Source organism: Heterocephalus glaber, unplaced genomic scaffold (genome assembly GCF_053883595.1).
Source record: "Heterocephalus glaber isolate CG9 unplaced genomic scaffold, H.glaber_assembly_v1.0 deba00001497, whole genome shotgun sequence".
Taxonomy (NCBI): Eukaryota; Metazoa; Chordata; class Mammalia; order Rodentia; family Bathyergidae; genus Heterocephalus; species Heterocephalus glaber.
This window is the reverse complement of record NW_028258320.1, coordinates 20,324,035-20,343,536: the sequence shown is the minus strand read 5'-3', so window position 1 is coordinate 20,343,536 and position 19,502 is coordinate 20,324,035. Positions and strand designations below refer to the sequence as shown.

At 31.6% G+C, this 19,502-nt stretch overlaps 2 protein-coding genes across 12 annotated transcripts in view; one reads left to right on the top strand and one right to left on the bottom strand.

Moving 5' to 3' along the window:
- Window positions 1-18,596, top strand: part of Lrrtm3 (leucine rich repeat transmembrane neuronal 3) — a 157,545-nt gene extending 138,949 nt beyond the window's left edge. The window contains exon 3 of the mRNA XM_004846141.3: window positions 8,750-18,596. Within this exon, the coding sequence (XP_004846198.1) occupies window positions 8,750-8,959 (210 nt within the window). The 3' untranslated portion in view covers window positions 8,960-18,596. The remainder of the gene's footprint in view (window positions 1-8,749) is intronic.
- The window catches only part of Ctnna3 (catenin alpha 3), a 1,794,873-nt gene that overhangs the window by 1,169,712 nt on the left and 605,659 nt on the right, over window positions 1-19,502 (bottom strand). The window lies entirely within an intron of this gene.

Here is a 19,502-nt window from a genome sequence, read left to right as displayed (position 1 = left end):
GATTTATATCATATATTATATTATATAGCATAATATATAATATGTATCATATTTGCAGACTCAAATATTAAGAATTGGTGATTAAACAGTATACTACTATTATACTGTGTTCCCAGCTCTAGGCTCCATGGCCAGTATGAATTAGATAAAATATAATAAATAAGCAGTAAAATGTTGTGGTTACGAAGTCAAGAAATCACTTCTGTAATTTACTAGGAGATGATTTTAGACATTTTAAACTAAGTCTTAAGTTTTCCCACTTAAGAGGGAATAATTACATTTATCTTACTGCTAGCAGTTTTGGAAGGCTTAAAAAAGATCTCCTAAGTCCAGCATATAGCCTAGTATGTAGTATCCAATAAATGCTAAATGGAGGACAATTACGATAATGAAGAGAATGGTAGACATATATCCAGGCTGTTGTAAACCAAGAGATGGAACAAATGCCCACACTACTTCAGGTGGCTGGGCAAAAAAACACTACAGAAATTAAAATGAAAAAAATTAAACTAGAACCCAAGGTAATATTAACTTGTACATTCGACCAGAGCCCCAAGCTGCAGTGTGATTTCTAACACTATTTCTTCTCAAATAGCACTCAACATTTTACACTGCCTCAACATACAGAAACCAAAATAATTAGTGATAATGTTTTAAAATTAATTTTATTGGTACATTTTAAATATACATTATGATCACATTCATCATTGAGAATTTGTACCTGTACATGATATATCTTAGTTCTTCTTTTTTCCCATTCCCTTTCCCTCCCTTCCACCCCTCCATTCCTCCCTATTTACAAAAGCTTAGTTTCTGTTTTTTTCCTTCTTTTCTCATATTTTTTCTTTCCCTTCTTTCCTTTCTCCCACCTTCCCCTACTTCCCCTTTCCTTTTGAATCTTTGCCTCCTATTTCATATTATCTACTATACATTTTGACCCTCATTTACACTTTCAGTGTCTCATACCACGGAGACAATTCCATATTTACTCATATGTATCGTATTTATTTCACTTAAGAGTATATTCTCAATATGCATCCATTTAGCTATATCTCTAGTTTATTATTCTTTATGGCTAAGTAGTACTCCATTTTATACTAAATAAAACACATCTTCTTTATCCAGCCACAAATTGATGGTCATTTGGTCTGTTTCCAAGATTTAGCTATTACAAACTGTGCTGCTATAAACATGGGTGTGCATGTATTGCTGTGGTACGATGCTTTTAATTCTTTTGGGGAAGATACCCAGCAGGGGAATAGCTGTGGCAAATGGGACCTCTAATCCTCTCATCCTGATTTTCACAGTGGTTGCACCAGTCTATACTCCCACCAACAGTGGAGAAGGGTTCCTTTTCCCCACAACCCCTCCAGTATTTGTTATTGGTTGATTTCTTGGTAGCAACCATTCTTTTTGGAGTGAGGTAGAATCTCAGCATTGTTTTCATTTGCATCTCTGGGATGACTGGTGATGTTAAACATTTTTTCATATGTTTATTTGCTGTTTCTACTTCTTTGTCTGAGAAATGTCTGTTCATTTCAGATGCCCATTTTTGGATTGGGTTAGTGATAAATTTTTTAAGCTGGGAATCAAACCAATAGAAAAGATAGTTTCAATTGAGAGTTTCTTAATGTTGTTCAAATAATACAAAAGACACAGCTTTCTATTTTGGCAATAAATAAAACCTTCAACACTATACAAAGCTCAAGTTTTGTAGAACGAAAACAACTGTGGCTAATCCCCAAACACACATCAAATTGTATATACCCTAGCAAAACCCAAGGCTACTCAAGAAAATCAGCAGGTGTAAATAAAACAGGAAGCAGAGGCATCAAAATAAACAAGAATAAAAGAAATACCAATTGAGATTTTAAAATCCTTTACAATTTTTTTAAAACTTCAAGTGAGTTAAGAACTTTACAGGCAACGTCACCATACACACACATGTATATATTCACAGATACATCTACATGGATATATAAAATATTTATGAAAGCTAATTTCCCAGAATAAAGTATATTTCATGCACTTTCCTACATCTTTCCAATGATAAAGAATAAGGCTTCAGACATGAACCCCCCACATAAAAGATAAAGAAAAAATATAAAAGCATTTAACATTTTTGTTATATTGCTTACATTTAGTTCAAAAATATATAAATAATTTTATCTAGAAATAAACTTATAAATGCTTGGTTTTATTTGCATCTCTACAGAGTTAAGACATAATTTATATGGGCATTAAGGTGGACAGGGTAATAATCCTTTAAACCAAGATAGTGATGACAGAAGTGGGTACATGTCATTGATGTCCAGAAAGGAAATGGCAAATCATGGGATATCTGAAGCAAGAGACATGAAGGACTTAAAGTATTTTGACAAAGTTGACTTATTCTAGTGCATGTGCCCCAGAACAAAATGGGACCCCTAGGAAGCAGAGACAGTTGTTGTCAGAGATGATGAACTCCACTGGAGGCAAATTTAGAAATAAAGAATTAGGGCCGGGGATTTAGCTCAGTGGTTCTGCCACCTGCCTCTCAAGCCAAGGACCCGAGTTTGATCCCCGGTACCAAAAAAAAAAGGAAAGAAAGAAAGAATTGTCATTAATCAGAAAATGTTATAATGCCTCTTTCTTGTTTTATATGTTAATAGTAGAAATAAAATCAATTGAAAATCCATATTTAGTACATGAAAAACCAAAGTAAGATGCTAGATATCTGAATTCCAACATAAAATATGTCTTCAGAGTTGTAAGGGCAACATCTCAAAAACAGAAAAAAAAATCTTCCTTCATTGAAGCAAGTCTATTTCCTTCACTACATGCAGATGACCAAAAAATACTAGTTCCAAAAATTTCTGAAGTATCTTTTTTTAACAACCTAGAAAGAGAATATTTGCTAGATATCAGTTGGTGTTAGAAAAATGAAAAATTTTCCTGTGAAATATGGGGACAGAATGGGTATTCTGATGAACTATAATTTTTAGTAGAAGTATTATATTTACTAAAAACTCCAGAAATAACACTTAGTAAGAAAACACATTCTGGGCCGGGGATTTAGCTCAGTGGCACTGCATCTGCCTTGCAAGTGCAACGTTCTGAGTTCAATCCCCGATACAAAAGAATGAGTTCTTTATAATTCATTCCCAAAAATATAATGTCATTTTCTGTTCTTCAGACTATTTTGTACTTAAATTAACCCTTGCTATCATAAAAGAGAAGCTTAAGTGACTTCTAGCTAATTAAAATGGAATCAATATGTATTCATATTCACATACTCACACATTTTGTACAAACATTTAGGTAATATTTATGCAGTAATATAAGGTTTAAATGATTACTTTTACTTAATTGCAAATTAGAAATTTTAAAAAGCTATTCTTTTCTTTTGCTATAATAAGTTTAAATATTACATATGAGTGGGTAAAAGGTCATTAACAATTATTAAATTTGTCTATAATTTTTATGCAAAAGGTACATATCACTGATGTTGATATAGACACTGGAAAATTACTAATAAGGCGGATGTTGCTGATATCCCAACAGTGCTTATTTAGCAGAATCAACATTTTGCTAAGAAGAATTTCTTAAGGAATGGGTCAGCTACTGCCTTTCATCATTAGAAGAGCATGTAATGATTCCTTAATGCATAACAATGCTTTGTAGAGAGCAAGCTTTCATGTCACACTCTAAGAATAATTACCTCACGTGGAAAACAGTAGTCTGAAGGATTAAAAGAAACTGTAAGTAATTATAAATAAGATTTTATCAGGTAAAAACACAGCAAAAGAAACATCTTTGTCAGAAAGGTGGGGTACTTAAATTCTGTGGACACTTTAAATATAGTCTTCTAACAAAAGGTCTAGGGAAACCATAACCTTAATAGATTTAAATCCTCTGCCCTTCCTAGAACCACTCCAACCAGCTAGGTGAGCACCTAGGGTCACTATTTATTTATTTGTTTGTTTGTTTGTTTATTTAGCTAAGTGATTTATTGTCCAAACTGGAACAGTAAATAGAAAAAGAAACTGTAATATTGAACACTTTAGACACAGGAAAGAGCATATTAATAGAACCAGGTAAAAATGCAGAGGGAAACACGACCGGAGGGATGAATGGAGTAGGGAGGGGAGATGGAGAAAGACGGAGAGAGGGGAAGATTTTAGTGTTAGAAAAGAAGAGAATACAAAGGCCACAAGGTCATCTAATGTTTAAGTGAAGGAGAAGAAGATGCTGCATTTATTGTGACTTGGTGACAGATGGGATTTACATAGATTGGATCTGAGCCTCATAGTGTTTATTTGTTCAAAGACAGCTGGTAGCCTCTCCATCAATACCCAGCTATCAGTCACTTTTGATGTAAGGATATGTCCTGGTAGTAGAATCCAAAAATGATTGCTAAATTTACAGTAGTTGCTCAAATCTCTACATCAAGTGATTTTCCTGATGTGAAAATACTTATGCAGATTTTAATGTGAAAATATTTTAGATAATTTATTTGAAATATGAGTATATTTTATCATCTTCTAATTCTTTTGTCACATAATGAAACTATCATAAAATGTAATCTGCCTTGTTCCTAAACAACTAAAAATAATTTGAAAGGAATAAATAATCTTTTCTGGAAAAATATGAGTCACAATCAGAAAATGTGGTGACTGTTATTTACAGTAAAAGACATTAATCCCCCTCAAAATACTCTTCCTCTTTTTTAACACACTTATCTTATTGTTCTTGGCACTTTCTGAAGCAGTCCTAGAAGTCCTTTTTCAGATGTTTTGTTATACTCTTGTGCCTGCCTTGATGTCTTGAATCCATTCAGAATATTTACCTATTACAATCATTTTGGTTTTGGAGAAAAGCCAGAAGTTGAAGTAGTGCCAGATCTGGTGAACAGGTGAATGAGAACCCATTGAAATGTTTTTTAAAAGTTTGCTTTTCCATTGGATAGTATTCAATAGCAGCATTCACTATATTTTTTAACATAGAAACAGGAAAGAAGATTTTTAGAACTGCTTCAGAAATTAGCAAGAAGATAAGTGTGTTCAAAGTGAGAGGGAGTATTCTGAAGGAAATAATGACAGTGTGTCTTTTAATATAATCAATTTTTTAAGTTTAGATATTCATTGTATATTTTGATTGCCTCTTATATGTTTCTTACATAGTACTGTGATGTGGGGCAGCAAGTAGTGTATAATTATTTGAAAAATAAATGTGCTGGAAAAAAATTACTTAAGTAAATTTAACAAAGTATTTTATGTAAAAAGGAAATTATCTTACCATTTCAATAAAGTTACCAGTGCAATATTTTCATAATTAAGCAATAATTTACCTGAACTTAGTTTGAAAAGTTTCTGAATAAATGTACACATATGTATATACCATATTATATATACATTTATAGGTATGTATGCTGTTTACATATATATCTAATATAGACAATATAAGTGTGTATGCTACCCAAAATCATGAGTCAACAAAATTGTGTTTCTCATACCTGACTTAATATTTTGAAATCATTATTATTAGATTATACATGTATGTGTAAACATAAATAGTATGTATTATATGTACATATATACCTCCATATGTATTACGTTAATAGATGTGTGTACTTCTATAAATGCACATGTATCCAAAGCCAATGCTAACCCATTTATATTTTCAAAATCATTTAATTCAACCTGGGAAAAATCTACTAAGATATATTAATACATGGTTAGCTATTAAATTCTACTTACTGATACATCATTTTATGGTACTTTCTTAATAGTTAGATAACCCAAACATTAAGATACACTTTTAAAGGGTGTGATAAAATATATGTTAAAGATCTACACTTCTTGTAACTACTATCCCAATTTCAGAAATATTAAAATATTAATAATTGTGCCTTGGCATTGACACAGTATAATCACAGGAAAGGTGACATACTCTACAATACAAAACTCTCTAAAGAAAATATTTGAGATTTTTTTTAACAAACTTTCAGTGCTGACTATTTAATCAATATGGCTCAAATTAGGCTTATACTCTGGATAGCAGCATCCTGGAGATAGTAAACCAAGCAGGAAATTGTGCATGTGTATACAAACACACACAGAATAAATGTATTTATTTTTCATAAATTGTGAGCATAGAAATTACAAATTCTTCAGAGCATAATTAATTCTAAGTAAGCCAGAAATGACTTTTATATATAACATGTAAGTTTGTATGGCAAATATGAGCAAATATAAGAATTCTACAGATATATGACTCATAATACTGTATAAAGCACTGACATTTTAAAGGTTAATATAAAACTCACATATCTAATAATAGTTCTATTTTTGTTCTCTCCTAAAACTCAAATATACTCGTGCTGCACAATTACTTTTACATAATAATATATTTTAGTTACTTGAGTGATTTCATCTATAACAATGAGAATGCTTATTTATTTTAAATAGAAGAACTGTATTATATTTTACTGTTAAGCATTTTCTTTTTGATCAATTGTCTTGATTTTTTTTTTTTTTTTTTTTTTTTTTTTGTACCGGGGATTGAATTCCGGTCCTTGTGCTTTAGAGGCAAGCAGCGGAACCACTGAGCTAAAACCCGGCCCTGTCTTGATTATTTTAAAGTGTATATTGTATTTATACATCAGAATCTTCATGTTTCAAAGTTTTAAAATTCACATAAATAAGAAATTACTCAGGAAATTCATTTGATGAACTGGACTATACTTCTGCCTCCGAAGACAAAGCTCTACACATTAGATATACTGAAGTATTTGTTTAAACAAATAATCTCAAAATAAATGACACTTTTACTGAAGAGAAGACAGATATACTTGCTCAGTCAATTTTTACTGAAGGAAAAGTAAATGTGGGTAGAGGGTAGAGATGGAATGAAAAGAAGAGAAGGGGATATGAAGATGGAGAAGAAAATTAAGAACACTTAAAAGAGTAAAGCCTCAACACTATTTTCCTTTACTTTAGGCTCTAACCTCAGCTGCATTCAGAAGTGAATTTAGTTTAATGTGCTCAAACAGAAATATATTTTATCCATTCATAAAACAAAAATGGTAGTTTTCATTCAAGAAAATACAACCTCATGAGTTAGTAATTAGGATTTTGTATTAGTCTATTTTCTGTTGCCAATAACGCCATACCACAGACTGGATGAAATGTAAAGAAAGGTTAATTTAGGCACAGAGTTCTTGAGGTGCACAACTGAAAGGTCTGCTCTGTTAATGGCCTTCATGCTGGCAGATACCAACAAGGTGCAGAGCATCATATGGTGAGAGATGGGGGAGTGTGTGTGTGTGTGTGTGTGTGTGTGTGTGTCTTCTGTTCTTTCTCCATTTTTTATAAAACTATCAAGATTTAATCCTGGGGTTTCCACCCTAATCACCTGATCAAATCTTAATTACCTCCCAAAAGCCCCATCTCTAAACTCTACGGTCAAATTGAGTTGCCACCCTCTTAATATCTCACAATGCAAATTAAATCTCCACACACAAAGCTTTCGAGGACATTGAAACAATATCTAAGCTATAGCAGATAACTAAAAGATATATAGATATATATCAAATATATATTATATAATATATCTATATAGAGATATATATTAGGTAGATAGATAGATAGATAGATAGATAGATAGATAGATAGATAGATATCAGATAGCTAAAGATCAGGGCCAAAGAATCCTCAAAGCCTTTTTAGGACAAATTTATTTTCTCCAGCTCTTTTTTTTTTTTTTTTTTTGGTACCAGGGATCAAACTTGGGGCGAAACCACTGAGCTAAATCCCCGGCCCCCCAAATTTATTTTCTCATTGAAAAAAAAGGAATGATCTTTAGACTTTGACATCTGATTATATAAGACTATCTGTTGTCTGTAACATGTGTTTCCCTGCCACTTATCAAGACCACGCTTGTTTTTCCCCTCACATCTTTAGATTTTAAATTCTTTTTATTAGCAAGGGAGTCCATTACTCACCTGTATCACTAGTTGCTTCAAAATAGCATCATCTTTTGATGCTCTTTAGACCTTATAGAACCCATAGATTTTTTTTCCTGGGAGTTCATTAAGGTCTAAATTTTAGACAGATAGACCAAATTATGTTTGTTTTTTGAAACAGCATTGATGGTTCAAGGAATCTTCATGATGAAATAAATATTAAGAAGTTATGAGTAAGAACAGATTAACTTGACAATTCTCTTCTCCAGTGGTTGTCAAGGTGTGTTTTGTGTATTAACAGCACCCACATAGAAATTTGTAAGCAAATTCAATACCCTGTACTAGACCTAATGAATCAGAAACTTGGGGAGCAGTGGAACAGGTAGTTAAAGAAGGAGATGATTTTTACACACATTGAAGTTTGAGACCCACTGTTCTTTTGCATTCTAATACCAAAGTAATCAAATAATAGTTTTCATTGTTTAAAAACTGTTTTATTACAGTTAGAGAAAGTAATTTCCTGACTCTACCAGTAAAGAATCTTTTATGCTTTTTTATACCATTTACACCATTGTTTATTGCAAGGTTCTACTTAAGAATCAAGCAGCTTCACCCCAGTCTATGAAACTGTTACAGTGAGCTCACTATATGAGAATGAGGGGCATTCACAGAATAACATGGGGACACCAGAGCCACAAATGTAACTGTAGAGATTGGTCAGGTCAGCACTTCACAGTCTCCAGATCTTGCCTCAAAGTTGTCTGTCTTTTTATAACTGACTTTTCTCATGTCATTTTTTCCTAGATTCCTTTATCAATGAATGTGTCGACCTTTCTGGCATACGACCAGCCCACAATAAGTTACTGTGGGGTGCATCACGAACTTCTCTCTCATAAGTCCTTTGAAACGAATGCACAGGAAGATACGATGGAAACACATCTAGAGACTGAGCTGGACCTGAGCACAATCACAACAGCCGGCCGAATCAGTGACCATAAACAGCAGCTGGCTTAACTGAGCTAATCGGTAGTCAATGTTTGCTACTAAACTTTGTAACCTCAAGGACAAAATGAGGAAGATTTGTTCATTGTGACTCTAAAAACAAACAAAAATCCCCTGTTCAAATAAAACAAAAATCCAAGATTGATTCATGAAATAAACAAGACATGAATTGTTTCAAGTCTACACTTTGTAATTAGCTAAGTTGTGCAGTATTTTTTGACTTAAACAGAGTATGTCCCTGAAAAAAGAAAAAAGCATCGTTTTTTCAAAACATCCTACCTATGTGTAAAAACTGTACAGAGCTAATGTATTTTTCATATTGTAAAGTTTCAATTATAGAAATGACTGGTATGTACAGTACCATAATTTAATTACATTTTACTTTACAAACTTTACACATTTCAGTTTCTAAAATTTTAAATTAACAAAAATTATTTCTTGTGTTATTCAGAGTTGCTCAGTTTTGTAGGGACTGTTTTGTTACTGCTTTTGTGCCCAGAAACCTTGACTCTAAAATTTTGTGCTGTGCAAAACATGCACGCTTTTTATCATGCTTACTGCGTAGAATTTTATCTACTTGTTCCAGAAATAATACATTAACCGAAAAGGATTTAATTGTTCAGACTTGTAAGAGGTTCTTCACTTACATAGACAGGTTTTTCTTATAAATGAAAAAAAATCAAAGATTTTTTTAAACAGTCCTTCTCAGACTTAACTGTTGCTTTGAATTACAGCCTTGTTTCTAAGCAGTGAAATGTAATGATAAAGAGGGATATTTTAACAATATATTTCCGAATGAATGACTCATTATTTCATTCTTTTGAATAACCATTGTTAAGGATGGGGGGAGCAAGGACAAAACATCACTGGAAACAAAGACTGTAACCACAGCAACAGACTGATACACTTAAAAGGTGCAGCTGCCAGTGACAAAGAAAAACTTTTGTTACATCTCATTATTTTCAGGCCAAGGTGAGAGGATAGTGCATAATAATTGTACAGCAGCAGTTTTTCTCCTAATTAACCTAAAGTGGTTTACCTAAAAATAACCATCAGTCAGTGTGAAATGTGCCTGGTTCTTAAAACAACTTTTCATTTAGAACTGTGAGACTATATTTTGGGAACACCTCAGAGAAAAAAAGTATGAAATTTTTCTTATTGTGTGCTACATCAATTCTCTCCCAAGGGAGAACTTTAAATATCTACAGCTCATTCAATATAGATATGAGCCAGGGTGGAGAACTGCATCACTCAAATAGACTGTAAACATATTTAATATGCTCTAAATTGTTTATACTGCCATCCACAATGGAATTCAGCTCCAAATTATCTGAAAAATAATTCAGAGTAACTGGACCTCAAGCCAAATCATATATTAATTATGTGATTGTATATAAAGTTAATTCAAATCCAGTTAAGAAAACCTGACTTTTAATCTATTTGTTTCTGTTGTTTACCTGACACAGGTTATTGTTTCAAAATATTGTTATTTTTATCTATGGTAATCACACATTCCTTTTGGTTCTTGAGGACTTAAAATATAAAAATGCAAGTTCTGACTACTGTTGCATTAGAACGAATGATTTTATGTTGTCATTTTATATTCATAATAGCAAAAATAGAACAAGAATATGTTGATCTAACAGAGTCAAATACAATCAAAACAACAGAAAAAAATTAGTGAAAAATAATGTCAAATAATTTCTTTGTCTCTTTCAAAGAAATTATATCTACAAATATCTAGTTTTATTCAGTTTTATCATAGGAAATTGAAGATCAACTCCAAGAAGAATGAATTTAAAAACTGTAGAAGAAATTTTTGTTGAAAATATACACTCAGGAAGAAAAAAAAAGGATGCAAAATATTGGAAAAAGCAAACTATTAATTTAAATGTATCCAAATGTCAAACAAATGACTTGTATCAAATATATAGCCTCTCATATTTTGTAACATATTTTGCATAAATTATCTGCTATTCAAAGATTTTTGTCATTGTAAGTCTAATTTTAATCTTTCTTTTTTCCAATTTCTATAATATATTATTGAGTATTCTTAATCCTTTACATTGAGGCTTGGCTTTGCACAAAATTTATGGAGACTTATAAATCTATTATTTTGGGATCTGAAATCTAATACAAAATTTCATTTATTTTGTAAATTAAAATGTCATTTGCAATTTTCTTCATTAGAAGCTATCCTAGCAAAGACCCCCAAAAGAGCAATTAATTTGTGTAAGTACTTCAAAACCATTTCTAGACACTTTCAAATTGATAAATGATTTTTAGAAATTTTAATATTCCAAAGAACCTTACAAATATACACCACTTGATTTCCTCAAGGAGAGCACTTTTTTTTTTTTTTTGAGACAGAATATTGCTCTGAAGTTCAGGCTGGCCTTGAGCTCACTCTGTAGCCAAGGCTGGCCACAAACTCATGGTGATCTTCCTGCCTCAGTGTCCCGAGTGCTGGGATTACAGGCATGTGGCACCATGCCTGGCTGCAAAGCACTTTCTTAAACATTTTAAATTCACCTAAAGAGAACAACTGTATATAGAAGCAACCACCTTGGAACTGCAGCTCTGAGCATCTGAGTTCCTAAGCTACAGCCAGAGGCAAAAACATAAAAGAAATTTGACATTTTTCTTATTTGAAATTAGACCAAAGGATCTTTAGAAGAAAAAAAAAGATTCTGTATTATTTGCTTAATTTTAATTCTGCCACAATGGGGGCAAGAAGCAGGGGAGGGTGGTGGTGATGAAAACCTGCTAGAGTAGATGGGATCTTTATCACACATTTGCCAGCTATATTAGTTTGTGTCTAAAATTTTTATTTCTAACCTATATTTTTCATCATTCCATAATCTCTTCTTTCCTCCCTCTACTCTCAACCCAGCCTGTATTTCCCTTCCTGTCTATTGATCACCTAAACAATTGAAAAACTGTTTACCTGTTTTGGGAGTTGAAAAATAGAGCATTTGACCTAGTATGGTTGCAATAACAGCAGCAGCTGCAGCAAATAATAAAATTATGCAGTGTTTTGAGGCTTACAGACCACCTACATTATCTCATTTTGTCTTCATAACAACTCTATGAAGATACATTATTCTCAAAGAAGTTAAGCGCTCACTGAAGAACCCAGAGCTAATCATTGGTGCAGTTGAACTATTCTGAAAATTCAGAGGCTATTAGTGATTTCATTATACTAAAAGCTTTCTCTGTCTGATTAGAGCCAAAGAATCTCCAAAGACAATGGATAGAATAAAAGAAAAAAAATGTTTGACATGCCATTTAGTAATCTCTAATTTTACTCAGTTCCCTTTGTCTGTATAACTATATGGGCTAACTGAACTCTTTCTATGTACTACCCTGGGCTCTCACATTAAAATTATTTGTTCAAAAGTACAGTAAGTCATATATTTCTTCATACATATCATTCAGACATCTACAGAACAGTTGCCACCAATATGTGGATATAGGTAGACACCAAGGTACAGACAAAAATTCAAGAAGCACAAAGAAGGAAACTAAAGACTCTAGATTAAGAGTGTGTGGGTAGTTGTCCCATGAGGCAAGGCTAAACACATGTTCAACTGAACACAATTCGATTCAGCATTGATGGGGAAGATACATATAATTTGAGGGAGTTTGGGCAAGTTTTTTGAACCATAAATCTATCATTATAATTTTTCTCTATTCTCCTAAGAAAAATGAATTATAGTTTATCCAAACTGATGACAATTCTCCTGAATGTAAAGATCCATAAAGCTATATAGATTTTTAATATAAATTGTATTTTAAGAAGAAAAGACAACTTGCCCAAGTTTAACATTCAGTGCAAATGACATAACACAATTTGAACTCAGATCTGTCTCATCCCATAAGCGTCATATAAATACCAAAACCTTTTTTGGAAAAAATACTTTCTAAAATAAAATCACTGTTTATGAGAATGAAAATATATATGGTTTTGACTGCTCCTGACTGGAAGATGCATCAACTGTCAAACACATAATATGATGTGACTTGTTAGTAAGCTACCTGCAATGAACAAGTATCCAGGATCAGTACTTTAAAATCCTGACATAACGGCAAGAGTAGAATAGGCAGATAATCTGCAATTGTGATTCATTTTACCAAGATCTATAGTGAGGAAAAAAATGCCTGAAATTTTAAAAACAAACACCAAAGTGGTGAAGAATTGTTTAAAGGTATCTTATGGCTTGCATCAGATTTTCTCATGAAGTAGAAGGCAATTTAGATTAATTTTTTAAATTTAGTATTAAATTCATGTTTAAAAATTTGATAGTTTATTACTTACCTTTGTGTTAAGGACAGTGATCTTTAATTAGCAGAATGTCTGAGCTATCTAGGAATTAAAGAATTCTTGTTTCCTCCTCTCAGATATTTGTAGGATATTTGTTTTTATGTACTTTTGTTTTTAAAAAGTTTTCTGTAAATCAAATATTTCAAATGCACCAAGAGAACTGTGACAAAGATCTGTGCAGCAAATCCTTTTGGTTTTCTAATCTAAAACATCACCCACTAATTTAAAGTGAGTAAATTGATTCTATATATCTTAAGTTACATAATGCAGTATACTGATTTAGTGAAGGTTCTATGATATAATCTTTACCTCAGACTATATAAAACAAAGGGTTGACTCCAGGTTTGAGTTGATCTACATGAGGGATCAATTTGAGTTAGTTCCACTTATTGAATTTATCTGGGTTAATGTGAAAGTTACATTAAAATAACATGGATAAAGTTCACACTTTTTATATTTATTTGTTTAAACTTTTGCCACCTGTCATATACTCAAAATTACTGTTAAGAGGCTGAGATGAACATAAAACTCCAAATAAGTCTTCCTCAATCTCTGCTACTCAGAAATTATTCTTAAATAGACTTTTGCCTCCATTAGTGTCTTCAGGAGCTTTTTATTAAACCATAGGGCTGTCCTATCTATTCTTTCCTGAACCTACACAAATTTAGCAATGTCATTGGAAATTATATTAACACTTTACTACACTATCTGAACATGTAGAATGCATATAAAACATACTTTCCTTTTATAATACATGCAACATTTCATGAATCATTAAAATACTCTGTAAGTTACACCTCTTAAAAATGACCATATCATAACTATAAAACAAGGTTATAAATTTAAAACAATTAATAAATCCAGCAAAGAAAGTAATTTTAACATCTTCGATGTAATTTCATTACATCTGCTCATTCTGGAACTTCTTTCACAAAAGAGAAAATTTACCTGAAATATCTAGGATAATTTTGCTTGTAGATAATGAAAGACCCAGGTATCTGGATGAAGATGTGGTAAAAGAAAATGAGGAAGACAAAATATTACACCAACTGAGAGGTAAGTGAAGGAAATATTTTGTGGGGGTTTTTTGGAAAATCTGCAACTGGTTATTAAAACTAACAGTCATAAGATTTATAATAACGTGTGCCATCAAATATCACCAGTAAAAATCAACATAGACATTAGGGATATAAGAGGAAAGGAATATTTGTAACAGTAATATATGTTAAATAGATGATAAATAAATAGATATATAAATATATAGAATTAATCTTACTTAAAAAGAATATTAAGAATAAAAATTAGTTCAACAACCATCATGATTATTCCTCCAGGAAAAACAAAACTGACAAATCGCAGAACAGATTTTAACTAGATGCCAAATGATTTTTTCAAGGTCAAATTTGAAATAGCCCCCAAACCCCAAATTGTCACTTCAGTCATATCAGTATTTACATTAATTCACATATATCTACTAAAAATCTAACATAGAGAAAAGAATTGTAATTTTAAACATACTCCATCTGTTCTTACTGCTTTATATCTATTATAAATTTCTTTTCAAATACAGATCCATAAATAATATATCCTAAGCAGTCAGATGTCAATTGGTCATCCCTGTTATTTTGCTCTGCTCTAAGACAATTATCAGAATGGAATGTTCACTACAGTGGGGAGCCAGAAACATGTTTCTAAAGTCCTCTCTATAAGCTCTTCACTTAGGCACTGTAACACTAACTATCTCTATTATAAAATACAGAAATTATTGCCTTGAGCTAAGACCCTGGAGGCCACACTAGCTCTAGTCTGACTAAACTTACAGCAGAGAGATCTAGAGAAAAGATATTAAACATCTCTATACATATTTGCCACCTGAAGAAAAACATCGTTAGGATGTCAACATTTTTTCTCACCTTTGGATTTGATAGACTCTTAAATTCAGTGTATTGAACATCTTCCAAAACTGCTTGCCAGTTTCCTCTTTAACAAGCTTCAAATCTAAGTTTCTTGAATTAATACTGCATTTTACACATTTCACAATGAGCTCTTGTTATGTTTTATCATTTTGTGGAATAATATAAGGCAGGGATTATGATCCTTATTGACTTTTCCTTGCCTATGATTCCAGGTATATAGCAAAATGTATAAGCTTGATATGGCACTTTGGTATCACCATAAAGGAACTGGAAGAAGAATTTTCTAACAGATAACAGTTTATGTATCTAAAACACCAAAATAGTTTGGGGGTACTCCTTTATTTTTTAATTTAAAAGAAATTTTTTTCTTTAAGTTTATTGGTACATTTTAGGTATACAATACAGTTACATTCATCATCGGAATCTTGTACCTTTACATGATGTATCTTGGTTCTTATTTTTCCCCCAAACCCTGCCCTCCCTTCACCCCCTCCTCCCTTCCCTATATACAAAGACTTTGCTTCCATTTTTTTCCTTTTCTTGTATTTTTTTCTTTTTCTTTCTTTTCTTTTCCCTACCCCTCCCACTTCCCCTACTCCTTTAGACCTTTTCTTCCTATTTCACTTGCATAAATACCAAATAGATTCTCTGGTGTGAAAAACTAAAAGTGTAAATAAGGGGCCACTCTTTTTAACTCAGTAGTTTTCTGATATGCTAAATGTATGCCTTCCTGCAACTGGGAATATCAACGTACTGTAGTGAAAACAGGCCTTGGTTTTCATCTATTTTTATTTTCTGAGGACAGACCTAAGTCAACTGATCATGTTGCATATTTGCTACCAGAAGGAATGTCTATTTATATATTTCCAGGAAGAATGACTTGATACTTCTTAAAGACAAAATAGTAAGAACTGAACACCAAATTTTTCTTTTTAAGCATTTTATCTGTATTAATTCATTTGGTTTCATTATTATATTTAATAAAATTAACAGTAATCCTATAAACTAAGAATTATTTTGCACTTAAAATAAGGAAAGTAATTAAATAATTCTATAACCTACAGCTACTAAATTGTGGAGCAAGGATTCAGATGCAGATGATAGATATACTGACAAACTGACCCCTACTAACTGCCCACTTAATGTCTATTTTATAGGACTTTTCTCATGAAAAGTCCCTTTATTTAAGGATATAACTGAAGATAATGGATAACATTTATAATACACCTAATCTTTATATAGAGAAAGGTAAAAATCTTCAAGAGGTATATAGGTTATATGACACAGTCCCTGTCCCCAAGAGGCTTTCAGTCTTAGCAAGAATGAGAGAGAGAGAGAGAGAGAGAGAGAGAGAGAGAGAGAGAGAGAGAGAAGCAAAGAAAGAGACCTATATTTCACTTTTTAAAATTCCAAGAGCTAAATGTATACCTAAAAGTGTAAACAGAAATTATATGAAAATAAAATCAAAGATAGTATAGTTGTTGGGGATATCTCAGGGCAAAAGTAGGAACAGAGACAGAACTAAAGATTGGCAGTTTTTAGATCAACAAAATGACGATGAGAGGACAGTGAAGAAGGAAGAATGTATTTTCATTTATGGACATCTGTCATTCCAATAGTATTTGTTATATTCATATTTCTCTTGAACAGAAATATCAAGCTCAATTTCTGCCCTTCTTGCCTAAACATTAAAAGTCAAATTGTATTCTGAACACAACAAATCTTTTGGCAATTTTAGATGGAGTAAGCACTTTTCTCAAGTTTGTTTCTCTTTATACTCCTGTTTTACCCATTGTGTTTTGACTTCCTTTGGAGGGTGGGAAGAAAATCATACTAATTCTTTGTGGAAAATGCTATAAGCCAGTCTTAATAGAATGATCACAACTGCTTTTAAGAATGATCCAAGCAATCCCACTAATTTAAAATAAGTTTGTGGATGATATCAACTATATATCAATTATATGAATTATTTAACACCTTAGAGGCTAAGGATGTTTGGCATCAGAGGAAAACAAATGACAGTTATTATTTTTGTCATGTGAAAACATGGCCTATTGATTTATTGACTTTTTCTTTTTTCATTTTTTTTTAGTTTTTAGGTAAGAATTGTTGAATACCAAGCAGAATGTTTCTTCTAAAGCTTAAAAAATCATTTTCACTGCTATATTTTACAAATAAAGTAAAATAGAATATGATTAAAGGTCATGGAAAAAATCATTTAAGAAATGAAAAACAGACCCAAACTAGAATTCATGTTCAATTAGAATTATTTTTCACCAGAATAAAACATTTTAAAAAATATATCAATATTTAACAATTTGCAGGACCATTTCTGCCTTAAAAGTACAGATAACTAAACAAAAAATAGTGCAGATAACTGGGAATAAGGATTTTTTAAAGTATGCTTAAATATATTCCTAATCAGAAAAATTATTCATAAAAAGATACTCTGGCTTTAAGTTTTTCTACAAGTAATCAAAAGTAATCTCTCTTCATCAAATTTTGCTCATCATTTGCCTATTAATTTGTAATTATCTTTACATTGCCTTCATAGCCACAAATTTTCACGTATACTTATTCAATGTTTTTTTCTTTTACATACCAATTATCTTTTATACTATGTCATGATACTTAAGTATTTTAAACTCAACTCAATCAATTATTCGTTTATACAGCTCTTGATATAATATGCCAAGGACTATGATACAAGACAAAGTGCTCAAAAGTTTTAAAAGGAATAAACAACTGTGATTTAATGTGATATTTCTAAAGATGAAGTCTGTTCATGATGCTTCAGGAAGGAGAGAGAATGATCAGTTTCACTGAAAGAAAATCAGAAAAGGCCTCAGAGTAAACGTGATCCAGATTCTGGATTCTCAGGTTTGCTAATCACATAACTCAGGTCCATCCAGCAGGCTCCATGCAACAAAACCTAATCACAGTTTAGAGAGATTTGAGATGTCTATGAATGTTAGCTTCTTGAAACTCAGGAATCTAGCAGTTTCAGATTCTGGTATCATCACACATATACCTATTTTTTATTTCTTCCAGTATTTAAAGGTTAAAGAAAAATTTTTTTCAATAGTTGTTTCCCACAATCTTCTAAATTTAACCCTCAAATAAAAAACATTGAATTTTAGCCATTTCAGGAAATATGGGTAATGTGCAATTCTATTAAATAAATAAATAAAAAGTAATAAGTAAATAATTTAATGGATTGTCAGAGTTTTTTGTTTTGTTTTCAAAATGCCCCATGTAAATCCTATATATGTGTGTCAAATAAACTATATTGCAATTCTATCTTCAGGAATATGTGGAAAAAATGGATGAAATGTATTGACCTGTGCAATTTAAATTTTCACCATCTACTAGTTATGCTGTAAAATGGTATTAAAATGAATGAAAAATAGATTATATGTAGAGAATCTTTTGTATTTTATTTCATTACTATTAGGAAAGTGAAAAAATTTAATAAGGTTGTAAATTCACTTTACATAGCAACAGTTAATTGTTTCACAAAGTTCTCACTCTCATTAACTCTTCCTAAAATATTCTTCCCCAACAAGCATCTCTCTTTATAAGAATATCATTACTCCCCAAAGTTTCCATTGTTTATTGGTGCTTAAGGTGATTCTTATTAAATCCTAAAGAATGCACCTTGCATTAATTTGAACCAAAATAATATTAGTGAATTCAGTAACTAGTTTAAGGCATAGTTTTCTGATCTTCCTACTTAGGGAGATGAAAATTTTAATTTTAGAATTTCAGGACATATCAATATTAACATGAATAGAACTTATCATGAATAATACTATTTTAATGACTGTGAAGGAAATTGTGCCTAATGTTCTAAAATAGTCTTGGAGCATTACAAAAACTGTATAGTGTGGCAAACATGAGAATCCCCAATATAGAGACTGTTTATTAAATTCAAATAATTATTTTAAAAGATAAATTATATATATATGTTCATACTAGATAGTATCTACATTTTGGTCCATGCTATGTGGTAGTAAATGAACCTACAAAACTAAATTCATTAGACTGCAACTAGCTCTATTAAATATCTAAAACATCCTTAGTGTGAGTATTATAAAAGTTGTTTTTGAAGTGTTGCCTATTTAGCGTCTATAAATTTGTTAGTGAATATAAATTAAATTATATAACACCCTTTAGGTTTTTGAAGTTTCACAATTATTCTTTTGAAATCTTAGAAAGAAACAGCAAAATATAGCAGTTGAGAAAAGAAAATTTTCATTTCATGGGGTCTAGGGACTGTCAGGATTAGTGTGAAATATTGATATTTATACTCCTA